At 42.3% G+C, this 25,093-nt stretch overlaps 1 protein-coding gene across 12 annotated transcripts in view; it reads right to left on the reverse strand.

Annotated features, from left to right (window-relative positions):
- LOC147157788 (CUB and sushi domain-containing protein 3-like) overlaps nt 1-25,093 on the reverse strand; it is a 321,354-nt gene that overhangs the window by 245,614 nt on the left and 50,647 nt on the right. For 11 of the 12 annotated variants that reach the window (XM_086061991.1, XM_086061989.1, XM_086061992.1 and 8 more), the window contains one exon: nt 12,022-12,239. In XM_086061991.1, the coding sequence (XP_085918117.1) occupies nt 12,022-12,238 (217 nt within the window). In that variant the 5' untranslated portion in view covers nt 12,239. Of the gene's footprint in view, nt 1-12,021; nt 12,243-25,093 lie in introns of all 12 variants that reach the window. The other variant, XM_086061990.1, reaches the window with a different exon arrangement.

A 25,093-nucleotide genomic window follows, 5' to 3' on the forward strand; every position in this document is an offset into this window, starting at 1 on the left:
ATTCGCGGAAATGTCCCCGAAATTGTGTTCTGTTGAGATGAACACGATGAGATCCAGCATGCGGTCTATTGAGAAGTACCTTTAATGAAATTGCTTCTAAGCAAGATCACTGGGAGACAATCAAACCAATAAGTACCTTACAATAGGAGCTTTAGCTTTTCAGTTGGCGTCATTACTGTGCATGTCAGTCACTTTGGGGTCAAGCAGGGAGATGCATAAAGAAAACGGATTGCTAGTAAACTAATAGTTGTGAAGTATGTGAAATATTTGCTTTTCTACGAAAACGTCGATCTGAGTTTTGCCAGATTCAATCATGTCCAGTCATTCAGTTTGAAAGCGAGGCTGGTCGAGATTAGCATTAGCTTCTGATAAACAGCATATACTGCACTTGATTTCTCGGTGAATTTGCCAATGCGATTGGGGCGTATTTGTGTTGTGTATGTTGTGTTGTGTTAAAATTAATGTCTACTGTATATAAAATGATGGTAATTCTCAAAGCAACCAGACACTTTTGGTTGTTGAAAATGTTTCACCTTTTCACCCAAAGGTGTCTTCAGTTCTTAACAAACCCCCACAGGAGACACAAATACAGTCGGGGAAGTTCACACAAGATATAAAAGTGAAGAAGCCTTTTGGAGTTATAGTAAAACGACAAGGTTTCAATTTTGATCATTGGGCACTTGGTCACAGAGGTTTGTTTTTAAAACATCTGGGCACTTTTAAATTATGAAATGCCTTTAAAAGCGTTTTTTTTTATGGTGTCAGTTTGTGTCCTTCTTGAAGTGATCGAATTACATTCAAACACGTGCATGGTTAAAACCAGCATGATCCACAAATAAAAAAGAAAGAAAGGCTGCTGCAAGAGATTAAGTGAAATGTTCAATATTGTTTTGCTCATTTTGGTTATTTAAAAGACACAAAAAGGAAAAGTTCATGGAGAAGGCAAAAAAAAAAAAGGGAGACTGGAGATAAGTTCAGATAAAGTGTGCAGAAGTAGAATAAGATGTGACCCGGGTGACACGAGCCAAGTCCGATGCACCGCCCGCTTGAATGGATTCCAAGTCCGACTCAAATCCTTTTATTTCCCCCTTCCTTATCGCCCGCCGTCTTCTGATCCGGCAAAGTCATTTGAGCTGAGCCGTTAGCAGGTATTTGGGATTGTGACGAGCAGACGCAGCAGCCTTTTTATTTCCTCTGTGTTGTGTTGGAGAATATACAGTAAATTACCTCCACCAGATTGCGACGGCGACGCCAAAGTGGCTTTGACATTTAGTATTTTTGTGATTTATCCGGGGATGAATTTGGGCTGTCTAATGCGCCAAGTGGAATAATGTACTTTTGCAGCAAAGCCAACCGATTTTACAGAGACAAAATATTAGAGGGGAAAAAGAACTCCAAGAGATTTTAAGGGATCCGTGCACAAGAGATTAAAAGATTCTGTGGCGTTTTTTTTTCCTCCTCATAAGGACGGCAAGAAGCGAAGAATATATGCAGTGGTTTTTTAACCTTTTAAGTTTTTGCTCTTCCCATTTCTATTAGTGTGACGAGACACACAGCCGCAGTTGGCAGTGACCAATTAGTTATGAACAAAGGACTTTTACTTCATATTTAAATTCTGTGACTGATTTCATGCATTTGAATCCATCTATAGACTGCTACGTTAGCCACTAGCTAGTTTGCTACTTCCTGTTTTTTTCATCATGACCACTGACTCTCAGCCGGAGGTGGTAGCGACCTACAAGTTGTAAACAAAGGACTTTTATTGATTATTAAACGTGTGTGAGTGATTTCATGCATTTGAGACCATCTGTTTGTGCCATTTGGCAAGGAGAAACAATCAGTGAAGCTATAGACTGCTACGTTAGATCGCTAAGTGGCGACTTCCTGTATGACTTTCAGCCGGAGGTGGTACTAAATGACTTTTTCTTTAAATTAAAATATAGCCTGCACACTTAAAACTTTTATGATGGCAACAGTGTGGACTCGTTTGGACTTGTGTGCTGAAAGCCTCCGAAGTACCACTGTAATTGTGGTACCAATTACCAAATGAAAAAAAAACGAACGGGCCGTTGGGTTGGAGCTTTATAATAAACAACAGAAAGAAGACTAAATCTTTTGGCTTGCATTTGAATATAAAGAGACTTTTTATGCTTTTCTTGTTTTTCCATCTCCATCCCCCACACACACAAACCCATCAAACGTGGAGGAACTGGCACTGTACAGAACACGGAGGAAAAAGTGCATGGCGGGGTAAGCTTTGCCAACGACATAAACACATTTCAATGATGACAATTGTTTGCGCGAGGAAACAAACCCAGAGGCACAAATTGTAATGTTAAAAGCCCACAATGTGCCGTTAAACAATTAGCTTTGACTCCCGTGTAAAAGCGCGAGGACACACTGCTTTGTGTGGGTGAAATTAGCAAACGGGAGTAGCCGTGTCGCGGTATTGGTTGGAGTCATGCCGTGAAAGCATCTGCTTGCCGTCTGACCCGCTGACCCGCAGGCGAGCAGGTGAGGGGGGGATGGCGAGCGGTGAAGGGTGACAACATTGCGGGAGGACAGGACGGTGCTGGAAAGCAGCTTTTGTGACATCCGCGCACGCAAACAAATGCCAAGAAATCCATTTAGGTCATAATTATGCAGCTGTTCATTTATGTTAATAACATAATTGTCTGACCTTCTGGTTGTTAGTTCAGCCTATTTTGCTGCTAAATATTGTATACTTATTTTTCATACTCCAATGATGAAACAATTATGTATGCCAGATATTCCCAAACTATGCTGCATGGCATTCAAAGTTGAATGGCCATCTGCTATGATAATGACACATTTATTTTGTTTTTTAACTACTAAAGGTTTATATCAGCATAGGCTTTATAAAACCAAAACCAAAATGTAGTGGGGGGGTCTTAAGCGTTCATGTGCTTTAAAAAAAAAAAAACACTATTCATTAACTATTAATTTTAATAATATGCAACAATGTTGCATTCTGTTAGTTCACCACTACATGGCACTAAATTCTACACACTGTTCTTTAAGACGAAAGATAAAGATAATTTTTAGGGATCGTAGAATCAGGATCCATTAGTTAAGGTAGTAACTAATGATATGTATGCTAATTAATAACTAATGGCAGATATGTTAATCAATAAGTAATGTTTTGAAATGTATCACTGTTGGGACTGTATTACTTATTCATATATGTGTGATTTACTCGAGCAACTGTTTTGTAGTGTCAACACAAGACAAGAACTCACACGCACACACGCGCGCACACACACAGGTCGCAAACACCTCACAGTAAGCACTGAATTCCAAAGAAATCGAATAATAAGGATTTTAAATTAATCTTTTGAGTGATTGCTTCATCCTTTTGAAGAAAAAGACATGCATGATTTAAGGTAAAATAAACAGGTTGTTTATTAATGGTTTTGCCCTGTTTATGCAATTGATCATTTTAATAATAGTACACGTAACCTAATTCATTATTCCCAAAATTCTACAGGATGTTCCTTTTTTGTTTTTCCAGTACGAGTACTCAACTCGAGTAGTCACCGATACTGATGCAACTAGTAGTTTTGATACATAACATTTTCAAAAATATAAAAAAAAATTTTTTATGGAAAAACATACAAATTTTGCTAATAAATGCAAACCTCATGATTGTCATTTTCATTCTACTACTGTCAATACAATTGTTCACAGTTAAGTCCTAATCTTATTATAAAAGGACAATTTATCCCTGTGTCCCGACTCAGATGGGTTAAATCCCTCCCAAAAGAAGACAGAGGGGATGTTAGGTAAGAAGGTGACAGCGGCAGCCTCAAGCTGTGAGCTGAGTGCACCTCCAAACAGCCTGACAAGGCCTGCGAGGGGAATGAGCGTGCGCTGGAAATGAAGCGCATGCACACACACACACGCACACAAAGAGACACATGGCAGAAGAACACAAAATGTCTCCAAAGGAAAGAAAAAGGAAAAGCCAGAAAGAAAATACACCATCACTCGCAGAAGGAAGTGTTCCCGAGACAATCGTAGCCAACATGATGGCAGCAGGGCGAGCAGAGGATGCACACGCAGTTCCATATTCCTTGTGGATGATTTTAAGTCGGGTCCTCATGGAGGCTGCCGATACCATCCACCAATACTTAAGGCAAAAAATAAAAGCTGACACTGAATATGACCTCCCTCGGCAGTTGTTATATACTGCGGTAATTTGACACATGGTCTTTGTTCACAATTTTTTGACAGCTAAATGACATTTTATATATCAAAAGTATGAGAGGTACTCGAGTACTCAAAGAGTGAATACTCGCATTTGTATTGGTTTGGAAAAAATAGTGGTATCTAACATCTCTAGTATAGATGCCCAGAATCATTATGAGCATCTGTTCAAAGTCAAACACCGATACTAACCGTGTTTACCACTTTACCAACCTGAAATATAATTTCTGGGCAGGTGTACTAAGTATTCAGTGTTGGCACAAACCCTTGAAAGTCAGGAAAAGCCTACTCGAACATCATAAATACATTTGGCGCTAGCCAGAGGCACTTTAAAAGGTGTCAAGCTGACTCCCATTTAATATGTTGAATGTGATTAGCTCAGTCTGAAAAGATCCATATCCCAGTCCTGGGGGTGTGCACACTTATGCAACCATATGATTGCAGTTATTTCGTACTTACCCTTTTGATTTTTTTTTTTAAACATACTGTACAAGCCAAAGACAAAACCATTATTTTTTCCTGCAGATCTGAATAGAAATTAAATTACTTTTCTCTCATCACGCGCCACTTGCATCGGGTCAAAGTGGGCCAGTCACCCACCAGATCCGCTAAATAGAGCTATCTATGGGTCTCGTGATTTTTTCAAGCAAGCACATGAGTTGGACGTTTTTAGAACCTTGCTGCATAGGAGGAATCTATGCAAAGTTACTTGGATCTGTTGAATAGTTTTGTGCATAATTCCGCAAACAAACCAGCTAATTAAACAACAAACATCAAACGAGCCTATTTTTTTATGGTACGTTCATATGTCATTGAACAGTTTTCATGACTGAATGAAGTAAAGTGTCAAGTGTGGACTTTGTCTTGTACACATTCTTGTCATGTATTTCCCCCAAGCGGGCTGGAGAAAGTGGAAGCACGCCACGCCATCATTAAGGCCGGGGGTGTTTTACTCAAGGACACCCTGACAGCGACACTCCAGCTGTCAGCGGGGATCCAACCTTTGACCGACGCTGCCCTTCACGCATCCATCCCTCCCTCCCCCCTCTTCCTTCTCTACATGCCTCACCATCTTCGAGCAAAGATCCGGCACAATTCTTACCGAGCGAGGAAGCCAAAATACCTTGATAATGCGCGCACACGCACACACAAAGCTCGAGGAGGCACCAGCTGGATTTGAAACTGTCCGTCTATGTTAATTTGCCATCGCAGAGTCATTTTGTCGCCTGTCCCCTACGCATGTGCGTGCAAGTTTGCGGTCACGCCTCCTCGGGGAAGTGCTATCTTGACGTGACCTGAATATTTTGGGAATATTTATTATTGTGTGTGCGCACACAGAAGACAACATCTTCATGTCATGTCTACCTCCTCTGGAATAATGACAAGGCTAAGGAGGGCTGGCAAATCCGGCGTGTGGGTGTGCGTATTTGCGTAATGCGTCACCCACTATGAGATTTTTCTATTTCCATATTGACTCATGTTTGACATGAAGCAGACAAGTGATTTGGCTACGAGTTAAAATTACACAGGCTTGATTATTTGGGTTCCTCCAAAGCAGCGACTCCAACACAGTAGCGCCTTGAGGTCACCAGGGGGGCCCCAGGAATAAACCATTTTGCCTCAGACTATGAGAAATTGAGTATTTTTGAATGACAAATGTTGTTCTATCTATACCAACGACATATAATGAAAGGCGGACCAATTCAATGCGCTTCCATTAGGTGGTAGAAGGTACAATAAATCTGAGTATCCAACTGTTGCCATTCAGCTTCCCGAGTTCAATCCAACAAGCCCAGATTTCGCACTGAAGTCAATTTGTGGGGAAATGGAGAGATCATGATTCTTTTAGTATTCATACTTTTTGGTAGCGTGCCCTGAGATTTTTCCAATGTAAAATAGGTGCCTTGGCTCATTAAGGTTGCAAAACACTGCTCCAAAGGCCTTGTTGCCAGTCACTGAGTGTGAAATCAAGGTCCCACTCCAAATAAAGTCGAGCTATGATAGGTGAAGACAGGGGAAATTATAGAAATAATCCAATCTAGATTCAAACAATGCCATTACTGCCAATGTTTTAATTAAGTAATATTTCTACATGTGTTTGCTAACCACTCCTCCATTAAAAATTAGACTTTTGCCATTTGAATTTTCTCAACAAGAAATTGACTTTTGCCTAATAAAACCAAATTATGGTACTCTCAACATTGCCTGTTCGTTCATTCAGTTTTTGCGCAATCAACCTGAAACAGACAATCAAACATGACCACCTTAAAGTTGAAAATGTGACGTCGGTTAAAAAAATCAAAAAAAATTATGCAGTGGACTCTGGCTGACCCTGTTCCTGTTCACTCTGAATCGTTGCCATATTTCATGATGGCTCCTCCGGGAAGCCTCATTGTTTTGTATAGTCACTTATGAGGAATTAGCATTACGCTAATTGTACTCATGACAACACTGTGTGGCAAAAGGCACAAGTCCTCGGAGGAAAAACAGACTTAAGTGCGGCCTTCAAATCCCAAAACTCAGCTAGTTTCGCTTACAAACATGACATTTGGCAGCATGGCGTTTATCATGTGTTAAACCACAAAAAAGGGTCTTCAGGTCCGAAATAAACAAGGGACTTGGATTGATAAACTGCTGCTTTTCTTGGACAAAAGCAACCCAACAAGAAGAGGCCAGATGGTAAGTAAGTATCCATCTTCCGAACTGACAACACGAGGGGAGCGAAAACGGACACCGTGACTTTAATAGAATTCAAATGGACTGACTCCAGGTGCCACGCTCTCTCATCACTAATATCAAAGGAAGCCATCATCCAAAGAATCCTAGGAGATATGATTTTTTTTAGGCTACGGGGGCTAATTTAATTTAGATCTCTATCTGGCAAGATCCTAATCCAATCAGAAAACTACAAAGTGTGCACGTGTTCACGTGGAATATATCAATTTATAAATATGTTCTCCATCAGCAATGTCTTTTCTGTGAAAGTAAGGCTGAGAATGAGCAAGTTCAGTTAATTTCAGAAATGCCGTATCGCTTTTTCATTTTTTTTTAAGCAAAAGTGAGCCATAAGAGACCACTTTTGGGATTATCCCCGTTGGGATACCACTCGCATTGGTACAGCAATTTACTGCCAGCCCTTTTCAAAGCAGTTACCCGTACTGTCAGCCCTTTCAGAGTGATCTGTGATGGTATAAGCACCAAATCTACCAAAAGAAAGAGTTATCTTTCCACCAGTTCACCTTTCGGAATAATAATAGTAATAATAGTGTTCAGCAAAAACACCAGTTTCTGAATAAAAAGCGGAAAAACAAGCTTTTTGTGAAAAGAAACATGATGTGCAGAACAGCAACCTTGATATATATATATTTTTATTTTCTTTGTGACACCTCAAACTATAAAAGAAGAAAAATAAGACTGAAAAATTGCATTTGATGGCAAAGTAATTTGAGTTGTACAACTAACAACTCCATTTTATTTTTTTTACATTCCATTTCTTAGTGCACTCCATGAACTGCCTTTTCTTAAAATAGTGACACAATTTCTACAACCTACCACAACACATACTGTTGACAGCCTTCATATCGTACATACAAGCCTAAACTTGTACGACTTCCAACGTGTTGGCATTTCTCATCCTCATCAAGTTTCAGTGCTAAATCCAAAAAATACTTTGCCCTTCACTCCCCAAAACTTTTTTTTGTTTTTTTTAATGCAAGAGCATACAGACAGGCTTTGATGCCGTTTCTGAGCAGGCTTAAAACAATGGTATTTATTATAATAAAAAAACAGCCAGCAGGTGGCAGCAGAGTATAAGAGATTAGCCAGGGCAATGTTGCAACAAGCACTTTTTGTCAGTGTTTTCACCAAGAATGTGAATAATGATGAAACCTAGCTATATCCTAATGCCATTGGGTGGATGCAAGAATCATATCCAAAGCCTATGGATGACATTTCAGTCCATCAGAAGACCTAAGCTATTGATTAATATTGGGGATTCGACGTAACACTGCACATTTTTCAATCTTCAACTGATCTCTAAACTCTATAGCAACTGAATTCAATTGTTCAGGGTGAAAGCAAGAAGCTGATAGATTTTTAACTACGCCTGTTTGCTCAGCCACCATTTTCCATCAACCCCTTTTTCTAACCCTCTTTTCATGTGTCAACTTGTGACTTTAAAAGGGGTAATCCATCGGTGTGAAAGCAAGAACCTTCTTGACGTTGGAAGCGTATCCATCACAAGCGTCGAGGCTGTCGTTCATATCATGAATGCCTCCTCGCTGGCCGCTACGTTCGCGCTCCAGTATATTACGCAGCCCTCCTCAGGCACGCTGCCTCACAATCCCCCAATTCCCCTCTCTGCGCCATGTGTCTCTTCCTCCTCGGCACAGCGTCACTATTTACAGTATATGATCTCCCTCTCAGAGCCAGCAGCCATAAGCCGCGGAATTAAGTGTATGCTGACGTGTGTGTCAAAGTGTGTATGCAAGAACACAAAAAGTGCAATCATCATTTTGCCTGCGTGTCCGCAGCAAAATATCAATCCATTACCGACTGAAGTTATTACCCAAATGTGACCAATCGCTTCCCTCTCACACCCCAAACCAATAAAATAGAAAAAAAAAAGGAAATGATTAGCAATGGCATGCTAATGGATGACATCAATCAATGATTTTTAAGCAGGCGCCGGGCGCCGATCAATCTTCGATATCCGCCGATGGCTTACAAAAAAAACGTCCGGCAGGAGAGCTTCAACACGCCTGACAGCCCGTCCAATTTAACAGCGAGGCCTTGCATTCAATTACCCGCCCGCCGATGGCGGATAGCTTTCAATCGAGCAAAGAACAAAGCATTCTATTTTCACGCCACGTCAATAAAGATTGAAATGCTCATTTTGGACCACGTGCGATAATTGCTCGGTCACGTGCCGGAGACGAATCAGTCGGTAGGTAACCGGGACTGGGACGAGAGCAGAATACGTTAAAGGAGCGAAGATGGGAAAAGATGTGGGGGTTGACATCGTGGTGTGCAAGTGCGATGTAGCGTTGTGTAAATTAACCCTCGAGAGGGGGCGTAAAGAAGGAGAGCTGAGAGAAAAAAACTAAATTTTTAAACGACAAAATACTGCTTCTGTTCAAAGGAAGCTTATTTTCGTGTAATACTTTATCTTTTCCTCGTGGATGAATAATCTGAATTGAAATACTTTGTGCATCCAAACATTTAAAATATAATACGAATAAATGGGGAAAAAGATAAAAGAATCATTCTTTTTTTTGGTCAAGGCTTGGCTGTTTGTAAAACGGATTAGACAAGAATTTATTTTGTAGAGAGTTGGTGGAAAGGCCTAGGAAACGTTTGGTTTACCGGAGGCGGGCATTTCCATCTCCCCGTAGTCAACAGATGTTCACATTTTCGGCGAGCGCTTGCGAGGGGTTGCGCACACCGACCGAAGCAGGTTTTTATGCGTCGATCCGGGTCAATAAAGTCCTTCTTGTATTTTTTCGAGGCTTTGCGTCATAAAGCGCTCGCCAAAAACGTGGGCATCTGTCATCTGAACTTTCACTTTTGTTATTGTGTATTATTCGCCATTATCCTTCATTATCATCACCGATTAAGTGTTTTTAATCGCTACTAGCTTGTTCGTGACCATGATTAGGCAAAAACTTGAAACTTCATGGTGATTTAGCACGTCGGCGCAAGGAAAGCCTTGAAAATCTGGTAGAGTTTCAGTTCAGTTTGTTCTGATTCGTTTTTGAAAATAAGTCAGGAATTGTGTTTTCATTACATCTCGTTCCTTTGTCAACAGGATGACCGAACAACCTGGCCAAGAAGCAAGCATGAAATGTTTGGTAGAGAACCAAAAGCGACTGTGATCGTTTCGCCTTGGGGGAGGGTCTGCATGAGTGGCCCCATTGTGGTTCAGAAAAGAATTGCACCTCCACAAAACTACCATTCAATTCCATTCACTTACACCTGCAAAGAAAAAATGTCCCGCTTTTGTACTCTAAGCCAAAATGTCAGCAAATGTCATCAAGTATCAAGCGCGTCTTATTATTTACCTCTTCTTTGTTTGGCGATTTAATGAGTTTTATTTGCTTGGCTGCTTCGCCAATTTCTCTATTTATCTTTGACATTTTATCCATCCTAATTTAAATCTGCCCCAAGGTTTTTTTTTTTCTTTCTTTCCTCTGTGGAGCGTTGTGAGGAGCATGGTGGCAAGACCCGAAAGCTCACCCACGGTTCCAAATTAGAACTTGTGTGTTCGAGTAACGAGAGTACTGATTGATGTTTGTGAAGCTTCAGTCTGTTACGAGTGTTTTGGGTTGGTTCACTGCAGGCCATTGTGTTATGGTGTTAACGTCGCTAGTTGCTATGCAGTTGCGATGTCCCTTGTGATGATATTTGCAGTCGCTATGAGGTTGCTGTGTTCCTGTAATTGTCATTCTTAGGTCCTGTATTTTAGGATCTGGATTTGAGACTCTTGCCATATAAGCCTTTATTCTGTCATATAAAATGTGCATTGCCTTAACGAGAGTTACTGAATGACACTTTTGTCAGTACGTCGAGGAGTTTCCTATTCCTCCTCTTCCATGCTCGCTTTTCTTCCATGGGTTTCCCACTCAAGGCCTTCTGAATCTGTACCTGCTCTTTGTTGCTACTTTGTATTTTTGTACATAAAAGACTCTCTCTTTCTGAACTCTAATGTCTTGTCTGTGTTTGGGTGACTGAGGTTTTACTTGTGCCCAGAACTGCATGCTGGTCCAAGTCAAGTCATCTCTATTTATATAGCAGATCAAATCCTCTTTGAGAGGTCCGCAAATGACCCATGACCCACATGTTCCATTGTGCCAAGGGAAATTCAAGAACTTTTTTTAAGAACCCTCAATCATCAACTATCATATCAATATATGATATCATGCTATAAGACAGATTTCAAGGAGTCCATGTCTTATTTTGCCATTTAACAAACTGTCAAACAAGCCTATTCATGACTTCCGAGCACGCGTGGAGATTTTGCTCTTTTGCCGAGGAAAATCCATCTCGCTTTTTTGGCCCAGTCAGCCTCCAAACAATCGCCCTCCACTTGGCCGTGACAGTGACAAACGTTCCTCAACGGCGTCCAGCCTTTAGCTACCCACTTCCTGTACAAGCTCCTCCTCCTTCACCTCCTCTTTCATCCGCTACTGGCAAGTTCTCAAAGTCGGGCCAAGGTGCCGGTCCATTCTATTATCCCTCCCCACCACTCATGATGCGGGGATGAGTTTTGTGTGATCAGAACCGGAAGATGCGACGCGGTCAATATTTTAACATTGGATTCCACTTGGGAGAAGAAGGCTTGGGGGGAAAAGTGTGAGGAGGGGGAGCAGAGCACCCTGTTTATTATATAACACATTTAGAGTGAAATAGGTTGAGCTTTATCTATGGAAGGAAAAGTGCTGCGTAAGGAAGGCTGGGAGATGATTGCTATAAACACCCCGCGCGCACTTGCACACACACACACACAATTTGGAATAATCAGCTCACGTTCACACCGCCACAGCCCAAGAGCTACCGCAAGAATATTTATTGGCTACCGGCTCAATGGCTGTATTGAGGCGAAGGCTTGGAGGGAGGGAGGCAGAAACACGAGCAAAGAAGAAGAAGCTACAGCTCAATAGCTCTTCAATTCCGAACACTCCATGCATACACATCAAAGAAGCAGCAAAGAAAGAGGATGGGGGGGGGGGGGGGTTGAACCAGTGGCACGACCCTGCATGTGCGTGCGTGCGCCCGTCCATCCATCCCCGGCCGTACCTTGCGCGTGCGTGCAGAGCGATCCGAGGACGACGATCCACAGGAGGCAGCGCGCCGTCATCCCTCCGTCGGTCATGCTCGTCCGTCGTCCTCCGTCACCTCCTCCTCCGCCTCCTCCTCCTTCCATCAGACGGCGTTCCGTGCCGCTAGTGCGGGCTCCGACGCATCCTCCGCGGCGAGGTGAGCGCCAGCCCTCTGAGCTCTCACCGGGCCGCATGCTGCTTCACATCCAGAACACGGGAAGGGAGGGCAGGAGAGGGGGGGAGGAGGGAGGGCGGGAGAGATAGGAAAGGAGAGGATAGGGGGGTTAGGGTGGGGGGTTGCGTGAGTTTTCTCCTTCCTCCTCCGTCTAACATAGACTAAATAAATCCATCATATGGCGCTCGACGGCGAGAGGAGAAGTGACTTGTAAATCAGCCATCAATGTTGAGGCAGACTTGGCATGTCAAATCCAAATTTTTCCTCCTTTGGGATGCATCCAAGCTCCCAGGATGGTTGGTATTCCCCCCTCCTTCAAAAAACAAAACAAAACAATAAATAGATCCTTTCTTCTGATTTTTTAACCCCCTCGCAGCCCTTTCTACTCTTTTCTCTTCAAGTGCGGATGCGGGAATTGTTGCATACTGCTCCCTGCTGTGGCGCAAAACAATCAGCTTCACTCATTCTTGATCCCCCCCTCCTCCCCTTAAAAATAAAACCATCAAATAGTCTTGCCGTGTTATGTTCAAGTTGTCCCCCAGGATTGAAAAAAGAATGAAAAGAAATCCCTCTCGTCTCAAAGCAGAGGAGACGTATCCTGCTCCATCCTTCTGCCTCGTCTTCCTGCTGCGAGTGAGGCGGGCTGCCTGGCTGGTGCGAGATGTTGCCTTCAAGTGCTCCTCGGAAGCTCCCGCATCGTAAGTCACGCGCGTTCCGTCGCACGCGAGTCACAGCCCGAGTGGCTCCGTGATTAAAACCACTCCGGCGGAAGGTGGGGGGAAGAAACGCCGGTGCTTGCACGAATCACTCCGCTACCCTCCTCCTCGTCCTCCTCTGCCGCTAGTCTCGTGGAATGAAGTCGGTAGAGGAAGGAGTTTGGGAGTTGGTGGCGAATTAAGCTCCCCGGCCGCGTGCGTGGGTGTGACTATTGGTCAGGGGATGGGTCGTGGAAGTGATGCAGCACTGTGTGCATGCAGTGCAATGTATTAGAAAAAGTCTGAAGGAAAAAAAAAAAAAAAAAGCCCACAAATAGAGTATTGCCTTTTCACACAGGGATGCAGCACTTCCTCAGAGAAATTGTGGAATTAGACTAGTTTGCAGATTTCTGGACATTTGCATAATCCTGCCAATTACAAGCGACGAAAACAACCATCCTCAGCTATGGTATAGAGGTGTAATGATTAATCGGCAATTAATGGATTACCAAATTATTTGGTAATTGTCAAAATGCTCTGAATTTCAGCTCCTCAACAGTAAATATTTTCCGATTATTGTAGTCCTCCTTGAAAGCTAGCGTGTGTTTTGAACACTTTGAACAACAATGATTAGCATTTTTGCAGATTTTCCCCACGTTACAGAGCAAACCAGTAACCGAATTGTAATTGATGTTTATGCACTGTCAATTTCAAATGTCCTGTTTTTGAAAAAATGGCTGTAAATTTAAACTTATTTTTACCCAATCCATTGATTTATAGAAAACATAACCAACAGGTTAATGGATTACGGTAATAATCGCTAGTTGCAGCCGTACTGAAAAATGTCATACAAATAGGCTACCACAAGACAAAAAATGTTAAGGAAAAAATGTGCATTATCGTGAAAACATTAAATGGTATAGAAAATGTCATATTTTTAAAAAGTGCTTAAAAAAAACCCTTAGGTTCTGCACAAACCAGTTAAGAGGTTATTTCTTAGACCTTCAAGTATCATTTTCCAAACCTTTCTTTGCCATAAATTGCAAACGCAATGCGCATATTGCTGGGGATGACCTGTGCGACTAATTTATTTCTAACAATTCAATAATGTTCACTTTAGTATTATCCGTTACTCGCTGCATGGCATGTGTTTGTCCTGCAAGGTCATCTCGTACGGACGGCGCACAGATATGTTGGATGATGCTGCCTTTTTTTTTTTTTGTCTCACAGACGAGTGATTAAGGATTTTCAAAGTTGAGTAGTAATATGTGTAATAAGGTGAGTTTTAACGACAGGGATTAAAGACTGCATTATCCAGGTAACTGTGCTCCTTCATGACAGGAGCAAGAATTAAATAGAGAGATTTGCTTTATCTTGTTAGGTTTTTCCTCCCCAATCGTTCACATGAATACAAAGCGGACTTTGGTTTACGAAGTTTCGAGGTTAAAGTGGTACCCGATTGACTAGTTTGGGTGGTGGTGTAACAATATCTCATCACTTTGTTGACTGAGGCGTAGGTTAGTAACTGGGCATATTCTGGCCTTTACACAAATCCATCTTACAAAAGATGCACTGTAATGACTTTCAAGTTTGTCCACCAGATGGCACTACTTATCTCCCCATACAAAGCAGTCAGCAGAATTTCACATTTGTTTTCCCATTTTCTAAAACGTTGGCTCGCTACTGAAAGGATCACCGTTGCAATTGTTGCATAATGGTTTGCACTCCCACTAGTTCGATGTTAGACAGTCACTGAATAGACGTAGACATGGCCAAGATAATACAGGAGGTCCTCGTCGACAATGTTTTGGTGCTCCAAGAACTAGCTTGCGCAGCGGCGTAAGAATACTTGGTCACAAGGTTGCATGATCAGTTACCGCCATACTTCCTGCTTTTCATATTTGATGTAAATAAGGCGAAGAAGCCATTTTTATACAAATAGTTACTGTGATAATGACTTTACAACTGCTTCATCTTAGGTTAGTGTTAGATTGTGTCGCATTCCGGGTAGGTCGGTTGGACGATGACTGGATCAACCTGCGACGCGAATCCAGACGGACAGATCGACAGAATATTTGCAGGCGTCGTTGGTTAAACCAATCAAGTTAACAGTCGATTTCTTACCCTTGGTGTAATCATTTTAGAGATCAATTATGGATGCTGCTGCTTTTGATTCATTCATTTATGCAGTAATACGTGCATCTTTAGGGTAATCTATGCATGCATGCTACACTGACTGGTTCAGATGAGAGAATTTCATCAAGGAATATCCAAACAGGTGTATCGATGCAAAAGTGAGGCGGGGTTAATGGCCGTAAGAGTTGATGTACTTGTGTGATTTTGTGTGTGAGCTTCATGAAGCTCTCTTCTGCCATCTGCAGGCGCACTCCCTCCACCCTCTCCCGCAACAATCTGATCTTTGCTTTATCATCTGCATAGCATTTTTTTTTCCTTTAATGGTCTCTATTTTTCCTTCTTGAAGACTTCTAGTGTGAATATGTTGCCGACCCCTCTTCTCCCTCTGTCTGCTTGTTCCTGCTAGGAGAAATCAATAAGCCGTGTGTGCGGTTCACATCCTGGGAAAGTGAGAGAGAAAGAAAGGAGAAAAGACGACAGGGAGGAGAGCACAGAGACGCTGGAGGGGGATTGGCGAGAAGGGAGGGCTGGGAGGTTGCAGACACCGAGCTCGGGTGAAGAATATCGGATGAGACGAGGAGTGGGGAGGAGGTAGGCAGGGAGAAACGAGGCAATTAAAACAAAATGAGGAGAAGAAGAATGACAGCGAGTGAACGGACATGATGGTTTTGGACTTGAAGGAAGACGGAGGCAAAAAAAAAAAAAGAGTGAGGAATTCATAACCAGTGTGATCAAGATCTCCTTGGAAGCTGCATTACATGCTTGTGCTTGGGTGCTGCAAACTCGTTTCAGCTGATGCTGCTGACAGAAGCCGTTATACCGCAGAGTGCTTCACCACTGCATCAAATGAGTTGAAATTTATGAACTCTACTCTTCCAACAGCCCATTTAGTTTCCGCCATTAGGGTTGCAATTGCTCCGATCAGCTTTGGTTTGATGCCTTCCCCATTGCAGTCAAACAACTAGCGGTCAAGGTGGAACATTTATTTGTTATTGCCTTAAGTCGATGCCATTTGCCGCGTCTGTGAAGGGAATCCGAGCAAAAATGAAGTCTGCAGCAAGTAAAGCCTCAAGGCAAAAGGAAGAGCATATCTTTGTCTACCATACAAAGATGGCCCATTGGTCGCGGGTAGATTCAGCTGACGTGTATGCCATTGCGACAGGCTCGGTTTCCGTTCAAGGGTCAGCTTACAGTTGACCATGTCACTAAAGCTGCCAACACACCACCGTTATTGTTATTAGTTAGGATGACCAGATTTTCACAATCAAAACCGGGACACTATAATCTCGCTGAAAATCAAATATACACACACACAATATAAACTGTGAGATTGGAATACACAAACAATTGGCTTGCTGACTGGAAAAACCAGGATGCGCGTAATAGTGGGACAAAACAACAGGGCTGGCGAAATCCACCAGGACTTGAGACACAAGGCTCGAAACAAAGACTGTCCCCCAAGTAAACCGGGCATCTGGTCACCCTACGTTAAAGGGGCATTCAGTGATCCCTAGCGCCATCTAGTGGTGAACTAACAATTCTGTTTATGACAATGGTATGCAAAAAGAACATGTATCGCATGAACATTTTATATATATATATATATATATATATATATATATATATATATATATTTTGTAGGTCTAGTAATATATTACATGGCTGTAGTCTCACCTTACTAGCGCTGCCATGTTTTGCCGCCATCTTACTGCTACGGATGCCCAAAGGACATCTTTGCAAATGTCGTAAGCCCGCGTGGTTTTGCATTGAGTTTCGGACCCAATGGGTCGACTGCAGCTTACCTTCCACAGCTGGCGTCTGCAGGTGGTCGTTACTAACTCCCGTGATTCTGGCCAATCGCTTGCCACTTTCTGCTTAGTTTTTTTTTTTTTACTAGCCCCTCCTGCTAGCTGGGGAGTTGTTTTGTTGTCCCTTTTGTTCCCTCTGCAACGCAAGAATTTTGATGAATGAATGATTTACTTTTCAACCTATTTATTCGTGTTTGTCTAGGTCATGTAAATGCACAAATATATTGTGGGACACGCTGTCGAATAGAAAATGAATGGATGAATGAATTATAGATGATATGATTGGTTCTCCTGATTTGCGGAAAACGGTTGTCAAAAGCCTTGGTGCAGAGACTTCCACCGTGAAGACAAGTGCAACACGATCCTCAATGAGAGTACGGGAACACATGCAGGAACACTCGCTGCTCGGAGGCATTGGAGCGGTGACAAAAGCAAATGTGAAATGGCGACGGTGAAAGGTGTTTAAAACCTGCCGCTTCTCTTGACAACCGGTGGCTCGCGGAGGCAAAGTGGGAGTGACGGTTGTTTTGTTGTTCTCAACGGGCGTTCCAAAAAGTTGTCATGACACGCGAGGCGAAAGAGGCCGCCTATGTGTTAGCGCAGCTGTTAGAGACGATGCGCTTCAGGTGAGAGCGCTGTCCCCGCTTAGCCACCCACCCAAGCAAGCCTTGCTTTAAATACACGGGAGACAAAGATTCCGCTGGTGGATGTGTGACAGGATCCTGCACTCTCCATCCATCCATTTTACGAGCCTCAATAAAGGTGGAGTCTAGCCCAGCTGACGTAAGCCTGGCCAGTCAATCGCAGGGCACAAAGACACACAAATTCACACCTATGGGCAAGTTAGAGTCTTCATTTAAGCTAGCATGCATGTATTTGGAATGTGGGAGGAAGGCAGAATACACGGAGAAAACCCACGCAAGCACAAGGAGAACATACAAACGCCACATAGGAAGGTAGTATAGCAGAGATTTGAATGCTAGAACTGTAAGACAGACATGCTAACCTTCAATTGATCTCCCTTATCCAAGACTCTATTGAAATATAAAAGCAAATTTGTTACAGACAAGGTTGGCTCAGAGTGAGGAAATGCGAAATATTGACTTTGTTCACAGCTGGGTGCTGGCAAGACCTTGTCAAGACCAGCCCTGGCTGGAATCTCATCACTTGAAGGGCAAGGCCGCTGAGCAGTGGTTGACGACTAAGGGTCATGAAGTTAAATTTGTATTGATGATTTTAAACTCAGGATTGATATCAAAGTGCAAAGATACGAAGCCACACATCGGACTCCTGACACGATCAGAAAGGTTAAGGCTCGGATCGAGAACCACCTTTTAAACCAAACCATTTCAGCTCATGGTAATAAAGAAAAAAAACTGACCAAAAAAAACAGTCATTGCAAAGGCTTTTGTTTTGCATTGCATATACGAGCAATTTGTGGTTTGCACCGACCTCTCTGTTGACACTCCAAGTTATGTACACTTGGACGTAAGGCAAGGCTTTGCCAGAAAAGCGAGTCGGAGTGCATAAAAGAGTCGTATTGGGCTTTTGCCAGAATTTTCAACAAAGGCAGTCCACTGGTTCAGAGGCCAGCTCTGCATTAAGCAAATTAAGTAAAAAAAAAAAAAAAGTGGTGTAAGGAACTATGGCCAGAAAAAGAAGAGGATATTGGAGATGCTAAGAAAATGTCAGCGCATTCAGTGGAAGCACATGAAATCCTGGGATTAATTTTTTTATGCTAACCAACCGATGCTGAGCAAAAAAACGTCTCCCAATTTTACTAATAGACAAGAGGCTGCAACGCTTGTGGGGGCTGCGGGGGTTTCGTGGGGAATTATGGCTCCCATTTTATAAACATGCACAATCATGCTCACTCTCTCCAACAAACACACACAACAAGGCAGACAGTGTTTGTTCGTCCCCAGCTGCCTGTTTACAACCGTTGTCGCTCGCGGGGAGGGTACGTCGAGAGACAGATTGTTTTAGTGTGTGTGCGTGTGTGTGATTGTGTGTGTCTGTCAGTGTGGAGAGGCTCATTGCACAAACAGAAGCAACGTCATTGACTTTTCAACAAGATGCCGGCGGCTACCGCCAACACACACACACTCAGGTTTGACTGATCGCGCTTTCACACATCGAAACAATATCACCTGGTCGAGCGCAATAAAAGATATACAGACGCCATTTGATGAGGTGGAGGGGAGGGATGTCATTAGGCTCAATATCCTGAATGTGAAACTCATACTTGGATGATATGAAGTGTGGTTGGGAGCAGGACTTTATGACTGTTTTAAGTCGATTTGAGTACCGTAATGAGAACAATACTCTTGGGGCTTTACTATTAGAGTGCAGACTTAAAGATGCTAGCAAGATGTGAATGTAGCATCACAAATCTGGCCCCTACTTTCATGATGGATTATTGGCTGAAACAAAATGTGACCGGTTTGATGTTGTGTTTTTTGGTGACCTGATGGGAACATTGCGGCCATGCGTGCCTCAAACACCTTTATGTCCCTTTTTTATTTCTTCTTTTTACTTTTTGTTGCTAGCCAACCAATAAACTTGAATATTCTCCTTTACGAGAGTCTCCGTATGTCTCCAAGAGCCTCCGTGAGTGGCAGCGTGCATCCCTCAGTCACGCCTTTCTGTCTCTACAGTCTCTAATTGACTAGTTTAGTCACGCAATGATAAGTTAAGTAATAATAATTAAAAATTAAATTAGAGGCATTAAGAAGGGGCCAGAGAGGGATGACTTTTCAAAAGATTATTTAATTATTTATGTCATATTCTACAGTCAGGTCATAGATACAGTTTTAATATATGAGAAAAAAAATGTAATCACTGAAAACTCTACCTTTAATCAATTAATGTTTTATTCCCATTCATATTGCAGTTGAATTCTATGGATGTGTATTATCCAGTAGCAGACCAGGAAGTGAATTTTGAGACTTCGGTCAATATCAGAACTTGAATGAGCCATCGTCAAGTCCATCGGGACCTTACAGTTACTTCTAAACTGTAACTTTGGTGTCAATCTGCGGCAACTACAAAATATTACTTATCAGATGAAATCCTAAAAATGTTCTTGGAGCAGAGACTTCTTTCCTGACAAATATATTTTGTCACTGTCAGACCTCTCTGATGTAATGGAGAAACCTTGAAGTTTCAAATAAGAAACTTGACAAATATCTTCTCTTGAAAGATTTGCTACATTTAAGGTTGTTTCAAAAGCCTCAATCGACTACACAGTTTTCTTTGAATGCCGTCTTGTTTTTTATATATGCTAATGATGAACACTAGTTTAAACTGATTTGCATATCGTTGTATTGACTTATTTTATGTTTTGTTTATGCAACACATAGACATCCTATGTTTACAAAATGTGGGTTTGGATTAAATCAGCGCAAGCAATCCTTGGGTTATTCTTAGCAATGGAAGCATCATGTGTAGGTGTGTTTCTCGTAATTTCCAATAAAGCAGTGATAAAATGTTAGTGCGGCCAATCTAGGCTGAATTATTACAGTGTTCCCTGAGTTTCTCTCGATTTTGGTCTGTCCCTTCCAATCCTGTTTATCGCACTTTACTTTTAAGTCTCACATATTGCCTGCAGGAGCAAAGTGTTTTTTTCCCCTCTCTTATCCTCTATCACAAGAGGAGAGATAACGGCGAAAAGACTTGAAGGTGCAGACCCTTTCCAACGGATTTGGGGGGCTTCCAATCTAAAAATTCAACCACTTAATCCAGGAAATAATTTGTAGCAGTTCATCTACACCTCGCCCTTTTGGTAGCAGCAGGCTGTTAATCCAGCTCCGACGTACAAGATGTCAGCCACAGCCTCATGAATAAGAAGTGTTTGTGAATGTGGGAGTAGAGAGGTTAAAACGTGTGTTAGGGATCATCAAATGTATTGCTCTCGATTTAATGAAGAGAACAATGACGCTACACTTATTCAAAATCATCAAATGAGGGTGAGAGAAGACGCCGGTGGTTCTACATCACAGCTATCAACAATCACAGTAACAAATATATTGTTAGAGTAATACATTTTGAAAGAAGTAGAAGAATCAGCATTGACAATTTTTCCTGCATACATTTTTGCTGTGATGACAGCATAAGAAGTACTGCAGTGCCGCCGCTAAAAAGCAGAAAATAACTACCTGGGGATAGTGAGGTGATGACTCATGTGCAAATGAAGGCTAATTGATTGTACAATTCTTAGCTTCCGTGTCAAATCTTGAGTCAGTCAGTGAGCAGATCCCAACCCCCTTCGACAAAAAACGTTTTTTTGCCATATCTTGAATCAGCAACGGGTCAAGGTCAGCAGGCGCAGGATACACAAGATGCAACCATACTTGCAGGGCACGGTCAACATGTTCCTACTTTAAGGCAGCTATCACTCCATCTTTAGCTTTTCAAGTAAGCCCTCACTTCATTCACTCCAGGATGAAAGAGGCAGTCTGTTTAAAAGAACAGTTTGGGAAAAAACCTAACTGAAAATGACAGCTTAACTCGGTTGCAATTCCGCTAAAAGAGAAAAGAAAAAGTGTCGCAGAGAGCCAAGATCTGACCAGCAATAACTGACAAAAACACTGGTGCCAATGGCCTGCAGTTGTAGGCCAGCCAAAAAGAACAGAGAACCAAAAAGTGACCCTAAAAAGACTGTTGCGTCATGCAGGCTGATCGGTACAGCTTGCTCGTGTCCAGTCGCCAACTGCTGGCTTCTCTTTGTGGTCGGGTTGCGTCTGTCCTTTTCAGTCTTAGCCAGAGGATGTGTGTCATTTTGTGGCCTCTCTTTGGGGGGGTGAAGCTTTCCATCTTGGAACAGAAAATAATTCATACCGTGTTACCGGCAAATCCTTTGTATCCCGTTCCGACTGAGCAAACACTGACAGTTCGTCTCGCCTTTACGCTTATGCCGCCAGGTTGGCGTAAAACAACATCTATCACCGAATTCAGAAGTAAATCTTGAAAGCCATAATTCATTCTAATTGACTTAACCGCGCGTAATAATGTAGACAATACAGATGGGAAGCCGGGAAATGAATGATATGGTTGGCATATAACAACTGGCTCTAGTACAGTTTGCCGTTTTGATGCTGGCCTTTTCATTGAGCTGCCAAAATCACAGAAGCAGATATTTCAGTTCTATATTCAACTCAACGTAACTACACCACTGACACAAAGAACAGTACATAGTTTCAATTCTGCTTGTTCTGCTTAATTCTAGACACTAAATAGATCAGATGATGTGCAACATTTATCCACTGACTGGGCCAAAGTGGAAGCTGAATTAGTTTCAAAAGTCATCCGTCTATTCTCTATAGCAGTTCTACTCGTTCGGGTCACAAGTGATCTGAAGACTTGGGCGCGAGACATTCAGACCAACATTCTGACTAACATTCACATTTACATCTATGATCAATTTTAAGTTATTGATTTTGCTAATGTGTCAAACGAAATTCAAATTAAGTTACAAGCAATATACTGTACATATGCAGTATTCTAACCCTTTTTTTTTATACCCACAACATTTCATGCTAACAATGTAAAAATAGATTTTACTATGATTTATGGTGAACGTAAAAGAGATTGAATAATGGACAATATGGATTATTCCGACATCAGAAAGAGAGCATGTGTAGGGAGAAACAATCGAAGCTGGAGTATGTCAAGGGAGCTGCACTTAAGACGCACAGGGAAAACCCTACTGATGTTAAAACCGCGCTCAGTCCGGGAGAAATCTGCACGACAAAGAAGAGATTTTATCTCCACTGTTCCTTTCCTTGGGGTAGCTGTTTTTGAACCACTATTTTGCCACTAAGCCCTTGCAGAGAACCTCGGAACCAGCCTCGACTGACTGAACAAAGCAGTTGCCAGCACTTGAAGGGAGGGCAAGGGTTGCTACACCAGAGAGGCTGACATTGAATCAAACACTTCCAGCAGCTCTTCTGCTTATTTGTTGGCCTGGAAGATTATGACGGGCTACATGAAACAACTAAGGCATTTTAAAGCCGGGTAGCCAGCATCGCTCGTGGATACATTACTTCGCATGACTTCGGCCTGGCTTAAGTAGATATTTAACCGGTTTAGACCCCTAGGTTTAGTTTCCAGGCCCACTTGGTACTAGCCTGTATGGTTCTGAGTATCCGCATCAGAGATGTGTTGAGAGTCATGAGTGAAGGAGCTGCAATATATCTTTTTTTTTACCTCTTCAGAAAGACAAATGGCTTCAAAATAGCGATTCACTTTCCAGCAGAGGCAAATCCTCAAGGGGGAGGAAGTTGATTTGCCCAGTCTGTCTTGTTCATAGCCGCAAAATCAATTATATTTTGTAATTTGATATTGCGTTTTGGGGACAAAAGAGACTTTGTTATTCATAGAATTACATCTCAGGCAGACTTGAAACATCGCAAAACCGAGCAGCTAGTATATGAGCTGGTGCTCCAATTCAAAGTTCAGCAAGCTCAGAGGACAGCGAGTAAAATACAGTATCAAGTTGAAATAATCCCCTTGAAATTCATGCCCAGCTGTGGTTGCTGATGAATATGTCATGTGACAGCTGACAGGGAGTGATGCTGTGATTGACGCCTGAGAAAGTGAGTAGGCTTTCCTGGCTCGCCTCTTGATGTTATTTTGGGTTGGCTACTTCAAGGTTTTTGGGTCCCTCTAGCGAGAATTTACATCTTCCGTCTGAGCTCAATTAATTGGAAGCTCTAGTTATCGGTTTCTGTCAAACCCAACCTCTTGCCAAAGCGGTCAAGGCATAGGGTCTAGTTTTCTGAAACTAACCAGGTATACGGAGAGTGCAAACCTTTGACGAGGTTGCTCATTTCCTGCATAAGGCCATGGTGGTCAGTTTCCGTAATGTCCTCCATTGATTCCTGTGGCTTGAAAGTAAGGGATATTGCAACCTTGACCTTGACCGCATTTTAACTCAAAAGATAAAAACCTGATCTGCGGATGATTAATGATCACTTCAACCAATGACAGCATGATAAATCGAAAACCTTTAGCGTAGTCGTGTTCACAGACAAACCAATGTCGCCTAAATCGTCAACTCCTTGCTGGCAGGTAATTACGAAACTGGGCCTAGCAATAGAATAGAATACAATGTCTACAGTACAAAACATACCATGATTCTCTGGTAGGGCGAAAGAAAGATTTGACTTTGGCTGAAATGCCACTATTAGCATGGTCCATTCAAATCAAAAGACACACAGCTGGAGGCTCTGCAGTGAGCAGCCTTGCGGGCCAGTTCTATTAGAACATGAACAATACACGATCATGAAATGAACGAGAGAAACATTTTAAGAGGAGCTTGGTTGGTTTTTAATGTATTCATGCAAATGAAGGTGTGTGCTACAAACGGGAATTCTAATACTGTAATGATGTCCCTTCGCCCAGTTACACTATTGGACGATTAATGATTTACGCATGGCCAACTGTCTGAAAACTAAGCATAGTAACTGCCTATTTGTACTCCAATTTAGCTCAGGAAGCCTGACAAAGACTTAGAACTCTTTTGCGCATTTTGATTTAGAAGCTCTGACCTGGCGTTGTTGTGGTTGCTCTTTACATGACCACATTTCCGTAGCCTTAAAACGCAAACATTCAGAAACTACTGTAAAACTGCTCTGTTTTGCTCAGGAACCTGCACAACCCGGAACCTATCATTTGTGGCCGAACATGATCATCATAATGTTTTAAGACAGGTCTGCATATCGCAACATTGTGACATACTGTATATGAAATGTAGCCTCAGAATATGCCAAACAAACATGGTCGTTCTCAGAGGGAATTTAGACTACATCAATAGAAGCAATCAAAAGTTAGTCAATGCCCGTCCGCCCTCAAGATTCTTAAAGTCAACGCGAGGAGGGATACAATGTTAAGCAGTGCATGCTTATTCACGTGGAGGAACAACTCTGCCAGGCACACGTTTTGAGACTAATTAAAGACCATGCACCTACAGTAAAGTCCTTCAAAACAAAGTTGCCCTAAATACCCACAGAGTATTCTCCATTTGAATAATGGCATGCAAAGGCAAGACAAGAAACACTCACACTTACAAAGTTACGTTACAAAATGATCCATCTCGCAGTATGCGGGATGTGTTTGGCGGCAGGGTGGGAAAGTTCTACATTTGCATTTTCTGTTGGCTCCTGGATATTTCTGAATAAAACATCGCTTAGTTTCCATGTGTTTCCACGGACACGCACAACTTGTGCGTGTCCG

Source organism: Leptonotus elevatus, chromosome 19 (genome assembly GCF_054856555.1).
Source record: "Leptonotus elevatus isolate MCC_2025b chromosome 19, RoL_Lele_1.0, whole genome shotgun sequence".
NCBI lineage: Eukaryota > Metazoa > Chordata > Actinopteri > Syngnathiformes > Syngnathidae > Leptonotus > Leptonotus elevatus.